Source organism: Schistocerca nitens, chromosome 4 (assembly GCF_023898315.1).
Source record: "Schistocerca nitens isolate TAMUIC-IGC-003100 chromosome 4, iqSchNite1.1, whole genome shotgun sequence".
NCBI classification, from domain to species: Eukaryota; Metazoa; Arthropoda; class Insecta; order Orthoptera; family Acrididae; genus Schistocerca; species Schistocerca nitens.
In genome coordinates this window covers 297,418,858-297,436,486 of record NC_064617.1, presented here as the reverse complement: position 1 = coordinate 297,436,486, position 17,629 = coordinate 297,418,858, and the positions used below count along the sequence as shown (strand labels likewise).

The window sequence follows — 17,629 nt, the reverse complement described above, 5'->3', positions numbered from 1 at the left end:
GAGCTAATGCATCTCCTGGAGGTAGGTCAATTTTCTTAGACGAAAGAACAGGACCACTTGCTTTTCTCGAAATAACAATGACGTTCCCTATGTACTGGAATACACGGGTTCGGGAAAGCAGATTTGTTCATCAACCCTAAGACTGGTTTGATACAGTCATATATTCCTGTAATTTGCCAGAAATCCTCTTAATTTCAGCGCAATTTCTGCATCCTACTTGATCCAGTTCTTCCCATTGTTGCGTACACACAACACGATGTTTCACTACACAAAATGAATTCAAAATGAACTTATTACACAAAAATCATCATCAGTGCATTACGAGGCATTCACAAGTTACTTGTCTATGTTTTTCATATTTCACAATTAATCTAACATTTAGTGAAAAAAAGAAATTACTGGAAACTTCATGTTGCATATACGCAACACCGGTAAGAAATAGGTTAATGGGCTATCTGTCCTACAGTACGAGGGTGAGTCAATAAATGTCCGCAGCTCGTGGTCGTGCGGTAGCGTTCTCGCTTCCCGCGCCCGGTTTCCCGGGTTCGATTCCCGGCGGGGTCAGGGATTTTCTCTGCCTCGTGATGACTGGGTGTTGTGTGATGTCCTTAGGTTAGTTAGGTTTAAGTAGTTCTAAGTTCTAGGGGACTGATGACCGTAGATGTTAAGTCCCATAGTGCTCAGAGCCATTTGAACCATTTTTTGAGTCAATAAATAAATTGCGAACTGGGATAGAGACATCAGAGCCATGTGTACCAGTCTGAAATTTATTTTATTTTTCAGTATACTGCCCTAGTAAACTTAAAACACTTATCCCATAGCTCGACAAAACGTTAAAACCCTGCAGCACAGAATTCTTGCGGCAGCGTTCATATCTAGCAAGTGACCTCTCGGGATATAACCATTTATTTGGTTCCTTAAATTGCTGCAGCCCACAAGACCGATGTGTCCTGCGGGTAGCGAAATACCCCTAGGCGGTGAAACAATGTGCCGTCACTGGATAAACAGGACGGCCAGGACGGTCCTTGTTTTTGTATTCTTTGCCCTTTGCTGAATTCCTGTATCCTGTTGAAAAAAAATTCCATGACATAAAGTTCTAACCACATACGGTACAAATTTCGGTATGGGTGTGCTATATGGGCGGTCGCTTGGATCACGAAAGTCGCGTTGTTCTAATCGGGTACACAAACTCATATAGCGCACCTGCCATCTTAGTGTAACTGTAGATAATTAGTCATTGCCATTCTAAATAAGTATAGGTGCGAGATTTAAAACGATATGCAATATTCTGGGGTTTGCGACTTACTTATCGACTCACTCTCATATGTGAAGCGGTGGGCCCCTGCACATTCGGCCACCACACGCGCGGATGTGCTTCGCCGGCCAGGCGCTTCTCCTGTAAGTTGTTTATCAACAGAAGAGTCACTGAGCTGTTTAGCACCACGCAACCTGCAGCCGCCACAGCGTCCGGGGGTGCAAGCTGCACCGATACGTTGCGTGCAGGTCGCGCTAAATAGCGCTGCAGTCGCATGCACCTATTCGCATCCGCGCCGTTACGCATCAGCGTGATACCGCATATGTATTCATCCACAGTCGGGCACTTACTACCTGACCACGATGTAATTACACTTCACCTTCCGTGGCCGCTATCGGAAGCACACGGTGATGTTACAGTAAACAAGTACAGTTGTGACGAAGGAAGGAATCACAATGTGAGTGATTTCAAGACTGTTGTGCATAGACGATCGAGTGTTTCGGAGTATCCTCGCTAAATGTCACAATAGGAAGTCGACCGACGCCCTCTCACTTCGAGGTGCTATAATGTTTGAGTCGACTAATGGGTCATCACTCAGCCCCTGGACATCCAGTTTAGATCCGGCGTCCAGACCGACCGCTGGCTGCTCTCAAGTCTATGATTGAGACCACAACGGCTGTCTGTACCGCAACCCATTCGACAGCGCGTTACTCACGTCTTCGCTAGGATATCAGCCTCTGCCGACCGAGAGCCGCTTCGGAAGGCCAACTGTCTCAGCTGATCGCCGCTACCAACGTTTGTGGACTTTGTCATAGTGACCTCCATAACGCAGCACCTCAGAAGAAGATTTTAGTTGTATTCCCCGTGTTAGTAATTAATTCTTGGCTACCAGGGTACACTTGTCTTCTTGTGTGCATCATCCGCATCGAGATATTAAACCTTACACACTGACCTGAAATCGGTAGAATAGTTAGGAGGTGCAAGGCTTCGGCCGGCAGTCATCTGTTTCTGATCGCAGCCAACGCGACCCAGCTGACAGTGCAGTGTCACGTAACTACCGTCGTCTGCTGTGTTACTGTTGTGGGCTTCACTCTTTTTAAAGCTGCTCCATTTTCTTGTGATGATTATACGTAATTGTCGCAGTTAGAACCATTAGGAATCGTGTCAATACGCAAAATTAAGGCCATCCAAATGGGTGGTACGTTACTGCAGTTGGCGGGTATTATTCCATGAATACAGGGGGTGCCCAAAATGCTACTTATTTAGGCACCCAAATTAAGACACTGATCTGTTAGAAATCCAACCTTTAAAATAAAAATGCCATTATTGATCTATCTGCCAGAAGCAAAAAGCTACCTGTGTTTGCCTTCAGGCGTTAGAATAATATTTTTCTTCAAGGTTAACGCAAATTTGAATGAAAAGAGGATAGTCCGCAGCTCGTGGTCGTGCGGTAGCGTTCTCGCTTCCCGCGCCCGGGTTCCCGGGTTCGATTCCCGGCGGGGTCAGGGATTTTTCTCTGCCTCGTGATGACTGGGTGTTGTGTGCTGTCCTTAGGTTAGTGAGCTTTAAGTAGTTCTAAGTTATAGGGGACTCATGACCATAGATGTTAAGTCCCATAGTGCTCAGAGCCATTTGAACCAATTTTTGAAAAGAGGATAAAAACATTGTACATATTTCGAACTGAGAGTCTGATTTCATTTCATGTTCCGTCGAAAATATAAAGGTAATGGAAAAACAATCTCCGCTTAGTTCTTGTATTAACTATGAGGACTGCCCGCATCTCGTGGTCGTGCGGTAGCGTTCTCGCTTCCCACGACCGGGTTCCCGGGTTCGATTCCCGGCGGGGTCAGGGATTTTCTCTGCCTCGTGATGGCTGGGTGCTGTGTGCTGTCCTTAGGTTAGTTGGGTTTAAGTGGTTCTAAGTTCTAGGGGACTTATGATCACAGCAGTTGAGTCCCATAGTGCTCAGAGCCATTTGAACCATTTTTGAACTATGAGGACAATTTGTTTTTCTTTTTATGTGTGTTTGACATGGTCTCAACTAATGGGGACGATCCTCAAATATCAGGTATGTTGTGAACTTCGCTTCTTCATGAAAACTATTGTATACAGCTATTACTGTAAAAACTTTTTTACTGCTATGGTGGGCTCAAAAGAGCAGATTACTTTTATAGTGTTATAACTTTCCAGGCGTTTATGCCGGGTTAAGCTTGTCAATGGTCATCTGACCGAATCTAGTAGCGAAGCGGATTGTGCAAAATAAAGGACAACTGAAGGTTCGCCATGAATTTTAACTATCACGTACACCAACATCGCTTGTAAATCGTTTTATTGATTACCGGTTTCGACAGATCTCTGCCGACATCATCGTATCTTGTAACATATTAACAGAAGTCTTGCAAGTTTGTAAATATCTTGGACTTCTGTTAATATTTTACGAGATACGATGGTGACAACACAGATCTGCCGAAACCGGTAATCAATAAAACGATTTACAAGCTATCTTAGCGAACCTGATTTTTAATGATAATATTTTTTTCTTTTTATTGGGTCATCGGTCTGCTGTCGGGTTCGATGCACGCTGCAAGACTTCCTCTCTTGTGCAAACCTCTTAGTCTCAAGGTAGCACTAACACCCAACGTCTTTGATTGTTAGTTTGATATACTGCAATCTCTGTCTCTCCACGCAGCTACTTCCCTCTACGGCTCCCTGTAGCGCCGTGGGAGTTGTTTCCTTGTTTCTGGACGCATTTCCTACCATGCAGTCTCTTCTTATAGCCAGAGTTTCTCACACATTCCTTTCTTTATCGACTCCCTGGGGAACTTCCTCATTTCGTACATTCTATGCCCGCTGCGCTCCACACATACGTTCTTAGAAATTTCTTCAAGTTAAATCCTATATTTGATACTGCTCGGCTTCTTTTCGTGAGAGATACCCTACTTGTCTTCGCTAATCTGTTTCTTATATCATCCTTACTTAGTCCGTCAAGCGTTATTTTATTTCAGGCTAGCAAAATTTTTTCGAGTCGTTTCCAACGCAGTCCGGAAAATTTATGGTAGGTGTATCGCTAATTTCATTTCCGATATTCCTCGTTATTGTAGTCTTTCCTCGGCATACTTTCCGTCCTCCTTCTATGCTCATTAGAGTGTTCATTGCTTTCAACAGGACCTGTAATTCTTACTCACTTTCACTGAAGATACCAATGTAATCAGCGAGTCGTACCATTGATGTGCTTTCATCCTGAACTGTAATCCCACTTTTGAAACTCTGTTTTATTTATGTCATTGCTTCTTCGATGAAGGGGCTTTACGCCCTCTTTTAATCCAAATACTTCTCTCTTGGTTTGCGTTCTTACTGCCTCCTCTTGGATCGTGTATTTGCTTTATCTTGCCCGTCTTTTCCTATATCTTCTTCCACCTTATTTCGTTGTAAAATGCTTTTTCTACAACGATAAGTCCGATGAAGATTCCTTCATTTTTCTGAAGTCTCGACTACAAGTTGGTAAACCCAACCTATTTGAAGACTTTGAAACATATAAAGACGGGCTCTAGTGTATTTGAGGATATTTATTATTTAGTTAGCTATGGAACGTCAGTTATTTGGTAAATTTATTCCAATCATCTGTGGTCTGTAAATGTTACTTATTATACTTTGTGAGGTACCATCTATGATTTGTGGAATATTGTAAACTTTGCGGATGATATATATTCGGTTTCCGAATTTTTTGTCGTGGACCTAGGCAGAAGTATGAAAATATAGAGTTATCTAAAGGAAATATTAGACTATGTTAATGGCCAGTAGAATCTTGGAAGATATACAGGGCGTTCAAAAAAGAGTGTCAAATCCTTTGAGGGCTGATAGTGCTCATCGAAACAAGTGAAATAAGTTCAATAAACATGGGTCCAGAAATACTTACTTTCCGAGTAAACACGTTTTTACAGGGAGGGCTTCGGGACGCTTGGATGCGGATATTAGCACAGTCGTTGGCGCTCCGTTAAACCTATCGACAGGGTATTATGATATCTTACCCACGTACTCTGCCTACCATAAGGTGGTCTGCAGTCAATTGTGTGGTTCCATTCGTGTGTCGTAGGCTACGTTGGATTTCGTCGTGTTTGTGTGCCTTATTGTACACTACTGTCAACCCTGTGTGTGTATCATGGTGTTTTACCTTCTTCCACACGCGGATTCACTTATGTGTTTACTGTAACTGTTTGTACGTGCACATTTACATTTGCATTTTCTCTCTTCCATCATTTATTAACAATGGAAGCCTATTACTCGACAAGTGAAATGGCGGATATGATATTCTGGTACAGTTTAGCAAATCGACGTAGCCTGCGAGCCCGTGCCGTCTATGCTGGAAAATATCCACAGCGCAGAGTGCCCTCCGATAAGCTGGTTGACAGACTTTTCCAGCGTCTCAGGGACACAGGGACCCTTGCAGCTTGGAAGATTGACAGTGGAAGGCCTCGCACCATCCGCACGTGTGACATGGAGGAGCGTGTGCCAAGTTTGGTGGAAGAAACCACTGGGGCCAGTGTGCGATCATTGGCAGCAGCAGAAGGCGTTTCTCACTCTCTTAGCTATCACCTGCAGCGCAAAAAAAATGGCTCTAAGCACTATGGGACTCAACTGCTGTGGTCATAAGTCCCCTAGAACTTAGAACTACTTAAACCTAACTAACCTAAGGACAGCACACAACACCCAGCCATCACGAGGCAGAGAAAATCCCTGACCCCGCCGGGAATCGAACCCGGGAACCCGGGCGTGGGAAGCGAGAACGCTACCGCACGACCACGAGATGCGGGCCTTGCAGCGCATTCAGGCCCTAAGATCACATGATCGTCATGGCAGACGGCGGTTCTATCAATGGCTGTTGCAGAAGTGTGCCGCAGGTCCACTGTTCACATCCAAGATTTTGTTTACCGATGAGGCAGGGTTCACAAGAGATGGTGTTGTGAATTTCCATAACCAGCAGATACGGGCAGATGTAAATCCCCCTAGCAATTCAGGAAAGATGGCATCAACACCGATTCTCAGTCAATACTTGGCGGTAGATCAATAGGGTCATACGTGCTACCACAAAGATTAACTGGGGTGCATTATCTGGACTTTCTGATTACAGTATTGTCTACCTTCCTGGTGGCTGTGCCTTTGCTGCAACGAATACAAACGTGGTTCATGCATGATGGCGTACCAGCACACTTTCGTCACAATGTGCACAAGCATGTGACGCAGACATTTCTGGAGCGCTGGATTTGGGGGGGGGGGGGGGAGACACATCTTAGCCTGGCAATTCGTTATTGGTCCACACCAAGCCAATCGACAATGTGCGGACACTACAGGGTAGGGTCTTCAATGTATGCCAACAGGTGCAACAACCGGGTAAATTTCAAATGGTACATCATTTGTTAAGAGAGAGGGCAGAACGATGCATTGTTATGAATGGACGCCACGTTGAACACCTCCAGCAAAACCCGCGTTTATCGCAGAAAGTATGCATTTCCAGACCCATGTTTATTGGACTTATTTTCTTGATTCGATGAGTACTATCACCTCTCAAGCAATTGGCCTCTTTTTTTTAACACCCTGTGTTATAATGATAAAGATTATGAGTTCCAGAATGAGATTTTCACTCTGCAGCGGAGTGTGCGCTGATATGAAACTTCCTGGCAGACCAAAACTGTGTGCCCGACCGAGACTCGTACTCGGGACCTTTGCCTTTCGCGGGCAAGTACTCTACCATCTGAGCTACCAAAGCACGACTCACGCCCGGTACCCACAGCTTTACTTCTGCCAGTACCTCGTCTCCTACCTTCCAAACTTTACAGAAGCTCTCCTGCGAACCTTGCAGAACTAGCACTCCTGAAAGCTAGGATATTGCGGAGACATGGCTTAGCCACAGCCTGGGGGATGTTTCCAGAATGAGATTTTCACTCTGCAGCGGAGTGTGCGCTGATATGAAACTTCCTGGCACACCAAAACTGTGTGCCCGACCGAGACTCGCACTCGGGACCTTTGCCTTTCGCGGGCAAGTGCTCTACCATCTGAGCTACCGAAGCACGACTCACGCCCGGTACCCACAGCTTTACTTCTGCCAGTACCTCGTCTCCTACCTTCCAAACTTTACAGAAGCTCTCCTGCGAATCTTGCAGAACTAGCACTCCTGAAAGCAAGGATATTGCGGAGACATGGCTTAGCCGCAGCCTGGGGGATGTTTCCAGAATGAGATTTTCACTCTGCAGCGGAGTGTGCGCTGATATGAAACTTCCTGGCAGACCAAAACTGTGTGCCCGACCGAGACTCGAACTCGGGACCTTTGCCTTTCGCGGGCAAGTGCTCTACCATCTGAGCTACCGAAGCACGACTCACGCCCGGTAGCCACAGCTTTTCTTCTGCCAGTAGAGCACTTGCCCGCGAAAGGCAAAGGTCCCGAGTTCGAGTCTCGGTCGGGCACACAGTTTTGGTCTGCGAGGAAGTTTCAAGATTATGAGTTGTTGAGAGCGAGTATTTAAACCAATAGCCGAATGCGAGTGACTATTTGTTGGTAGTAATTTTGCTACGTTACTGATTTTAGCGACTGTGTGACCAAGAATACCTTATTATTTGAACATTAATAGAGACAAATTATCGTCTTGTTGCAATGTTTCTGAATCTCTGGGCGAACTCGATGGTAGTCAGGTCTGTAAGAAAACAACTGTGCAGCAGTCAAGATAAACTTGGAAAAATAATTGCGTACACTCAGAGGGAAGGCGCCACTTACATGGATCCGACGGCTACAGTCATGTTGAGGTTGTCCAACACCAGATGGCTCTGAGAGCCGCGACCGTATTGCTTGCAGGCTCCACGCACCACCACCGCGTTCTGCATCTTGGAGCCTTCTGGAAAACAGAAACACGCATCCACATTCTTAACTATTGTGCGTACACACCAACAGTAGCGTAAAATGTTGACAGACAAAAAAACGGCTCTGAGCACTATGCGACTTAACTTCTGAGGTCATCAGTCCCCTAGAACTTAGAAATAATTAAATCTAACTAACCTAAGGACATCACACACATCCATGCCCGAGGCAGGATTCGAACCTGCGACCGTAGCGGTCTTGCGGTTCCAGACTGCAGCGCCTTTAACCGCACGGCCACTTCGGCCGGCGGATGTATATTGGAGTGGATCTCATTGTGTGGAAGGAAGACTTGGTTGAAGTTGCGTTAGACAGGATATGGAGTATTTGTGGGTGTAGGAATAGAGGGATGTGTTTGCAAAGGCGCAGCAACATACGAGGGTGGTAATCAGAGGCGAGACAATCGGGTTATTGGAATGTAGCTTGTATATAGTAAAGGAGGTGCAGAGATGCTCAATGTGGATGAGGAGGGGTGGGAATTTGATAATACGGTAGAGGATCCATTTGGGGGAAGGCAAATGGACCCAGAAAGTGAGACAGAGTGCACGGTGTTTGAGGATTTGGAAGGAGCTATAGAACTTTGGTGGGTTGGAGATCCATGTAACATTTGCATAGCGTAGAATGGGTCGGATTAGGGTTTGGTAGGTGTGAAGAATAGTGGAAGAGTGTAACACAAAGTTCGGTCTGTTAATAGTTTTAGGCTGTTGGATGGTTAGTAGGTAAGATTTCCACATTAGTTGCCGGTCAGGGTTAGTCAAAGATATTTCAGTGAGTTACTTAACTGGATAGGGAGAGAGACGACGGAGGATTCCGCTGAAAGGTTGAGACTTTACTCAGATTTGATGCAGCAAGAATGAAATTTTTTTATGCAGCCATAGAACGTTTTTGAATAAGCGTTCTGAACGTCCTGTAGGATGACCCAAAAGTCCGTTAACATTTGAAAGTGCACGAATTCACGGAAGAATGTAGGTAGGGATGTAAAAATTGAAAAATATGCGTGACATGACATAGGGTTTTATTGAAATTCGAAACGAGTGCACAAACAGATAGCTCTGGACAGCAACACGTCAGCGACGCCGTTGATAAATACCTGCTGGAAGGTGCGACTTTTATGCAGGAACCATTCGCAGGAGAGCTTCTGTAAAGTTTGAAAAGTACGAGACGAGGTACTGGCAGAAGTAAAGCTGTGAGGACGGGGCGTGAGTCGTGCTTGGGTAGCTCAGTTGGTAGAGGACTTGCCCGCGAAAGGCAAAGGTCCCGAGTTCGAGTCTCGGTCCAGCACACAGTTTTAATCTGCCAGGAAGTTTCACTTGTTATGCTAATTATTGCCTTTGTACCATATGAAGCGCCATCTGTCGGTCATTTTGTTTACTTTTTTGAGTTCAATAAAACCCCATGTCATTTCAAACGTGTGTGTCAATTTTTACCTGTCTATTTACATTATTGCGTGAAGTATAGTATTTTTAAATGTAACGTACTTTTGGGTACCCTGTATATTGGAACGACCACATAAAACTAATTGTATTAAAAGCAAAGTGTTTCAGTATGGAGGGAAAATGGAAGACTATGATGCAACTTATGCTCGACGATAAAATGGGTAAACACTGACAACACATTCGACTTGAGGAATAGTGGGGAAAGCCAGGTCTTATCCAGGCAAATTTCTGTTAAGCGATTTAGGGAAACCACAGAAAACCTGGGTGGACGGAGATGGTTTTGAATCGTCGTTCTCGCGTGTATGAGTCCAGTGTGCTAACCACTGTGCCATCTCGCTAAGTGTTCTAAGAAGAGCCTAGCAAAATATGACTTTGCGTCGTCTAGACAGGCATAAGTGCAGCTATTTTTATGTGTGGTACTTTAATGTGTACACAAATCAGTGTCTTGGTTGTTTTTTCTCTGCGTTGAACAGTTTTCCCACAAAATCGTGACAAACTTTATGACTTGATGTTTTTGTATGGTCGTAATTGAATTGCTAAATCGACTACGCCTATAAGAACAGAATTGCCCTTTTGCGTTCACACGTTCACAGTTCAACACCTGATCTGCTGCGCAGGGGAAATGAGCGTTAATGGCTTGCTCTTGCCGTATGTACTTGGAGGTACTAACCAACCTAAAAATCTACGACTTGGAATAGCTATAATTATTTGACTGCAAATGACGTAAATACTGATGGAATGTTGTTCAGTACGCCGTACTCAACCACCAATAGAAATATTTGCACTTACACCCGTTACATCATACATACATAGTGAGATGATAATGCTGGGAAACTCAGAGAAATCACAGCTCATACGGAAGCCTAGAGACAGGTTTTCCTCATGTTCCACTCGAAATTCGAAAAGAGGCGAAGAGACTGTGGTTTCAGAAGCAATCTCCGGCAAACACAATAAGATGAGTGCAGAATTTGATTGTATGTGTAGATGTAACTGTAGTTCTGCGACGCCCTTTACGTAGATATCCTCGAAAAAAGAGTGGCGACTTTCTATCGCCACCGGCCATTTTTAACTGTTGGAAATGAAGGCGTCCTTACAGTTCGCCACTTGCTATGAACGGATTTGTTAGCGATAAATCAGTCAGAACATCCATTTGCTAGAAAAAACCATTCAGTACAACCACTTTAAGAAGCCGCGGCAACAAGAATTTGTCGCAGATCAGGTCGACTCGTATGCTAAACACAACTAAAACAATTCATGGAAATCAAAAAAATGGTTCAAATGGCTCTAAGCACTATGGGACTTAACATCTGTGGTCATCAGTCCCCTAGAACTTAGAACTACTTAAACCTAACTAACCTAAGGACATGTCCGAGGCAGGATTCGAACCTGCGACCGGAGCGGTCACGTGGTTCCAGACTGAAGCGCCTAGAACCGCTCGGCCACACCGGCCGGCTCATGGAAATCAATGCTGTCTCTGTGCCAGGGTGTAAACTATAGAAAAATAGCAAATAATGATACTTTTTAAATCCAGTAGGTTAAAGAGCCAAGACAAGATGTATATTACCGTCGTTTTTCCACATTAGATTTTTTTTGTAATTCCTTTTTTTGCAATGGAAAAAGCGTTTCGAGTAACAGCTTGGGAACTCCTAACAACTCTGTGGCAACTCGCCCCTCCCCTCCCCCCCCCCCCCTACTCCTTAGGGCCGGCCGAAGTGGCCGTGCGGTTAAAGGCGCTGCAGTCTGGAACCGCAAGACCGCTACGGTCGCAGGTTCGAATCCTGCCTCGGGCATGGATGTTTGTGATGTCCTTAGGTTAGTTAGGTTTAACTAGTTCTAAGTTCTAGGGGACTAATGACCTCAGCAGTTGAGTCCCATAGTGCTCAGAGCCATTTGAACCATTTTGAACCCACTCCTTAGGCAGCACAGTGGCGCATGACTCAGAAAACCTGTCGCCGCCGGAAATGATACTGCATATCTGACGCAGCAGCATCTAAAACGTGGCTACTGCAGCAAATTATTGAAATGAGTTCCAAGTTCTCTCCCTTATGTAAGATGCGAGACGCCTCCAAGCAAAACTAGGAGACTACTGACAGTTAATGGCTACTTCTAAATTTTTCATGATCATCGTGCTTCTTTACTCATCATTGCAATGATCTTTTGAGTCGAATTGTTTAAATTCTTAAGTTACAGTTTTAATATTAAATATTTTCTAATTACTTCAGATCAAATTCAAATGGCTCTAAGCACTATGGTACTTAGCATCTGAGGTCATCAGTCCCCTAGACTTAGAACTACTTAAACCTAACTAACCTAAGTACATCACACACATCCATGTCCGAGGTAGGATTCGAACCTGCGACCATAGCAGCAGCTCGGTTCCGGACTGAAGCGCCTAGAACCGCCCGACCACAGCGGCCGGGTATTACAGATAAAAGCACGGATCAGTCCAACTAACATACAATGGCAGCTCATGCTATGTACTGTCACACAAACAATTAAAAAAGTATATATACAGAGTGTTCAGTACCTTGAAGCGAAGAGAGAGTAATATTAATATTAAAATAGCGACGGGGCAAATGGAAACACATAGTACGATGTTGTTGTTGTTGTTGTTGTTGTTGTGGTCTTTAGTCCAGAGTCTGGTTTGATGCAGCTCTCCATGCTACTCTATCCTGTGCAAGCTTCTTCATCTCCCAGTACCTACTGCAACCTACATCCTTCTGAATCTGTTTAGTGTATTCATCTCTTGGTCTTCCTCTGCGATTTTTACCCTCCACGCTGCCCTCCAATACTAAATTGGTGATCCCTTGATGCCTCAGAATATGCCCTACCAACCGATCCCTTCTTCTACTGAAGTTGTGCCACAAATTTCTCTTCTCTCCAATTCGATTCAATACCTCCTCATTAGTCATGTGATCTACCTATCTAATATTCAGTATCCTTCTGTAGTACCATATTTCAAAAGCTTCTATTCTTCTCTTGTCCAAACTATTCATTGCCATGTTTCACTTCCATACATGGCTAAACTCCATACAAATACTTTCAGAAACGACTTCCTGACACCTACCTCTATACTCGATGTTAACAAATTTCTCTGCCTCAAAACGCCTTTCTTGGTATTGCCAGTCTACATTTTATATCCTCTCTAATTCGACCATCATCAGTTATTTTGCTCCCCAAATAGCGAAACTCCTTTACTACTTTAAGCGTCTCATTTCCTAATCTAATTCCCGCAGCATGACCCGATTTAATTCGACTACATCCCATTATCCTCGTTTTGCTTTTGTTGATGTTCATCTTATAGATACTGTCCATTCCGTTCAGCTGCTCTTCCAGGTCCTTTGCCGTCTCTGACAGAATCACAATGTCATCCGCGAACCTCAAAGTCCTTATTTCCTCTCCATGGATTTTAATTCCTACTGCGATTTTTTCTTTTGTTTCCTTCACTGCTTGCTCAATATACAGATTGAATAACATCGGGGAGAGGCTACAACCCTGTCTCACTCCTTTCCCAATCACTGCTTCCCTTTCATGCCCCTCGACTCTTATAACTGCCATCTGGTTTCTGTACAAATTGTAAATAGCCTTTCGCTCCCTGTATTTTACCCCTGCCACCTTCAGAATTTGGAAGAGAATATTCCAGTCAACATTGTCAAAAGCTTTCTCTAAGTCTACAAATGCTACGTACGTTTGCCTTTCCTTAATCTATTTTCTAAGATAAGTCGTAGGGTCAGTATTGCCTCACGTGTTCCAACATTTCTACGGAATCCAAACTGATCTTCCCCGAGGTCGGCTTCTACCAGTTTTTACATTCGACTGTAAAGAATTAGTGTTAGTATTTGGCAGCCGTGGCTTATTAAACTGATAGTTCGGTAATTTTCACGTCTGTCAACACCTGCTTTCTTTGGGATTGGGATTATTATATTCTTCTTGAAGTCTGAGGGTATTTCGTCTGTCTCATACATCCTGCTCACTAGATGGTAGAGTTTTGTTAGGCCTGATATATTGTAAAAGTCATTTGCTGTTCGACATATTTCATGATGGCTGTTTATGCGTACTGCAATAGGCACTAATCTCTGTCAAACAATCTAGCTGTCTGCTGGAGTAGTACAAAGTGATTCCCTGATGTTAAAGACCTTCAGGGATGATCGAGAAGGGCAAATCTATCAATCTGCGATAACATGCCCTAGTCCGGAAACGACGACTGGAATGGTATAAATGAAAAATCGCAGCGGTCAAACTAAGGACCCCCATTTCCGAATCCTGATTACGACGTACAGAATTCCCACTGCATACCCTCCAATACCCGCAGATAATTTTTCCTGTTAATGGATTAGTAACTGTGCTCGTAACCTAATGTCTGAGAGACGGAAAATACCATGTCTACGGTACAGTAATAATGAATTCCATTTACCTGAACAAGTTTCATAAGTTGCTACATTTACAACGGTTGTTCAAAATGGCATCGACGCACAAAGTTTTGTCGTACCCGTTCTAACATACAGGGTGCCGTTAGAACAGCGTCGCAGGCAGCAACAGTTCTTCCCAGCAGAACCTCTTCAGTCTCGACAGGCGCCTCTTACGCAAGAATTTTCACGTGGACCAGCACGAAGAAGAGTGGGGTGGGATCAGGAGAACGTGCTGGCCACGAAACAGGACCTCCTCTTCCTATCCACTTTTCAGGGAATGTCTGATATAGGCGTTCACGAACCCTCAGGGAGATGGTTCTCCATCATGTTGGAACCACATCCGTCGACGAATAACAAGTGGGATGTGTTCCAGGATCCTGAGTGGTATGTCCTTGATAAACACTGCGTACAACTGTGCATTCAAGCAGGGACGAAGACTGTGCATGCCCACGCGTAGACTGATAATCTGTGTTGACGGCTGACCATAATTACAGAGTTGAGATTGTCATCGACCCCGCCACTATTAAGCATTCCGTCTATGGTGAAACAGGCTTTATCCGTGAAAGGTACATATGCATGAAACTGAGGATCGACTATAAGACACAGCAATAAGGCAGGAATCGAAGAACGCACTTTCTGTGGATGGTAGGCATTTCTCATACTACTCGCCACACAGTACTCTGCGAAAACTTCACTTCACGTGCAAAATGGCCACACTGAAGAGACGTGGTTCTGGATTATGGTGAGATGGTTACAGTCTCGCATGCTTGCGATGCACATACGTACTGATTGCAGACGCCTCATCCGCTCGAGCAAGCACTGTATCGTCACGTCTGGTGTCCGCATAGTTCACTGTCCTCGGTCATTGTGCTGCGTAAACAGGTGACCAGCTTCATTTAATCGTTGGATCAGTCTTGGAAACATGGTGTGAACCGAATATTTCTACATGAATATTTGTTCTTGTACACTTCCCGCTTCTCTGCTGCTTCAATTTGCGTGCCTGACATGAAACTCATGTCTGCAAGTTCCGTCGCAGGGTACAACCCAATTTGCTTATGGCCGATCGATGTTAGTACATCAGCCTGTAAACACAGACTACAGTGTACTACAGCGCAGAGATTATAAACCAGGTCTGTTCATGTCAGTACACAGTACACCATCTGCATTGGATGAGTTGAGTTATTATCCCGAACTCTTTGGGATCGCCTGTCCTACAATCTTAGAAACAACAGTACTATATGCGATTGCAGTCTTTCTCGGAGTATTCCACTGATGAGTCCTTCTCGGGTTATCAGACGAGTGGTGGCTTCGTCTTGTCGCAACGTTTCAATGAGGTTCGTACCCATCCTCTTCGCCAGAACAACAAAATGGTTCAAATGGCTCTGAGCACTATGGGACTCAACTGCTGAGGTCATTAGTCCCCTAGAACGTAGAACTAGTTAAACCTAACTAACCTAAGGACATCACAAACATCCATGCCCGAGGCAGGATTCGAACCTGCGACCGTAGCGGTCTTGCGGTTCCAGACTGCAGCGCCTTTAACCGCACGGCCACTTCGGCCGGCCGCCAGAACAACAGTATTGGTACCTGTATTCCACTGTCCGAGGAAACAGCAGAATTTAGTTTATAGCTTTCGACTCGGTCGTTTCCAGACGAGGATCCCTTACCTCAAATTAATGCTTTTACCTTTCTCCACCACCACTGAAAGTTTGTAACATCATCACGGAATCACCCTACATATCGCTAGGAGGAAGTCGCGAGCTAGGTCTCAGCAAGTCGTCCGAGCTTTTTCGTGAGTCAGCCAATATGAAACCTTGGCGGCAGAATCAGTTCGCGGGACAGCGTGGTCGGCAGAAAAAGGATCACTTTCGATTGGACACTCTCTCCTACCGCTGGCTGCTGTGAGGATGTATCGACATTTTTGGTTCAGATGCTTGTCTTGTGATACTGAGATGGCCACGCTGAAGGGACTTGCTTCTGGATTATGGTGAGATGGTTACAGTCTCGCATGCTTGCGATGCACTTATGTAATTAAACTGGGTGTAAATTTTAAGTTAGGTACTGACAGCCCTAAGAACCTAACAATAGTACAGGTTTTTCTCCATACTGGGAAAGAAAACATCTTTCAGATATGAAACTTCCTGGCAGATTAAAACTGTGTGCCGGACCGAGGCTCGAACTCGGGACCTTTGCCTTCTGCAGGCAAGTGCTCTACCAACTGAGCTACCCAAGCACGACTCACGTCCCGTCCTCACAGCTTCAATTCTGCCAGTACCACGTCTCCTACCGAAGAAGAGTTTCTGTCAAGTTTGGAATGTAGGAGACGAAGTACTGGCAAAATTGAAGCTGTGAGGACGGGTCGAGATTAATAGGGTGCAGCTTGACACAATCACTTAGATTAAATATTTAGGCGTAACGTTGCAAAGCGATATGAAATCGAACGAGAGTGTCAGGTTGGTAGTAGGAAAGGCGAACGCTCGACTTCGCTTTATTGAAAGAACTTCGGGAAAGTGTAGCTCGTCCGTAACGGTGTATAGAACGCTAGTGCGGCCGTTCTTAAGTACCGTTCGAACGTTTTGGACCTCTACGAGCTCGGATTAAAGGAAGACATCGAAGCAATTCAGAGGCGGGCTGCTAGGTTTGTCAACGGAAGGTTCCATCAGCACGTAAGTATTACGGGGATGTTTCGTCAACTCAAATGGAAATCACTGGACAGAAGACGATGCTCTTTACGCAGGGCGATGCTGCGCAAATTTAGAAAAATTGGCATTTCACGCTGACTGCAGGACGATTCTACTGCCGTCAATCTACTTATCACGTAAGGACCACAAAGATAAGATGCGAGAAATGAGAGCTCGTACAGAGCTTTTAGACAGTCGTTTTTCCCTCGCTCTATTTGTGAGTGAACAGGAGAGGACGTGACTAGTAGTAGTACAAGGTACCCTCGGCCATGCACCGTAAGGTGATTTGCGTAGTGAATATGTATGCAGGTATAGAGTACTTCGAAAGCTACAGGCGAAAAATCTGTTGAAAGGTAAGTTTATTTTTCTATGCCAAAGTCGTTTCACATGAGCATAAGTTTAGTTTCGTAAACACATTAATTATGGAAGATAGTTTCGATCTTTAGTTAAACACAGATATCATTTGACTTGCAAGAAGCAAAAGAACATCATCGGGAGGCAGCACAAGTATTCGACATTTTGAATAAACAATTTATGAATGGCTTGAAGAGGAAGTGCTCTGTGTTCAGGAAGCTTAGCGATTCAGACGCTACTTGGCTAATGAACCTGCGTTTTCTAGCATCCCGTGTAAGGAAAGCAGTGAAGGATCAGGTAAGTCTACAGAATTGCAGATTTCTTTATCAGTCGTGAGAAACTCAACCGCCTTTCAGCATAAACTGAGTAAAAAATATTGTGAGAAAATCCATTTGGTGCACTGCGACGTACTGCCACTCTTTAACTCATTATCGCCAGTCTTGGTAGAAACAGCGATGAGCATATCAGATAGGGGAATCACGACACCTTCGTTCCTTTTCTCTATTGGAACTGTGTGCTTTTTCTGCGGAATCTAAAAGAAGCTTCCGAGAGAACTTCAACGACGTAACAATCATGGGATTTGATCAAAC

General features: G+C 44.6%; 1 protein-coding gene across 1 annotated transcript in view; it reads right to left on the bottom strand.

The window, feature by feature from the left end:
• Positions 1-17,629, bottom strand: part of LOC126253311 (ABC transporter G family member 23-like) — a 591,420-nt gene that overhangs the window by 189,062 nt on the left and 384,729 nt on the right. The window contains exon 4 of the mRNA XM_049954545.1: positions 8,022-8,139. Coding sequence (XP_049810502.1) covers positions 8,022-8,139 — 118 coding nt within the window. The remainder of the gene's footprint in view (positions 1-8,021; positions 8,140-17,629) is intronic.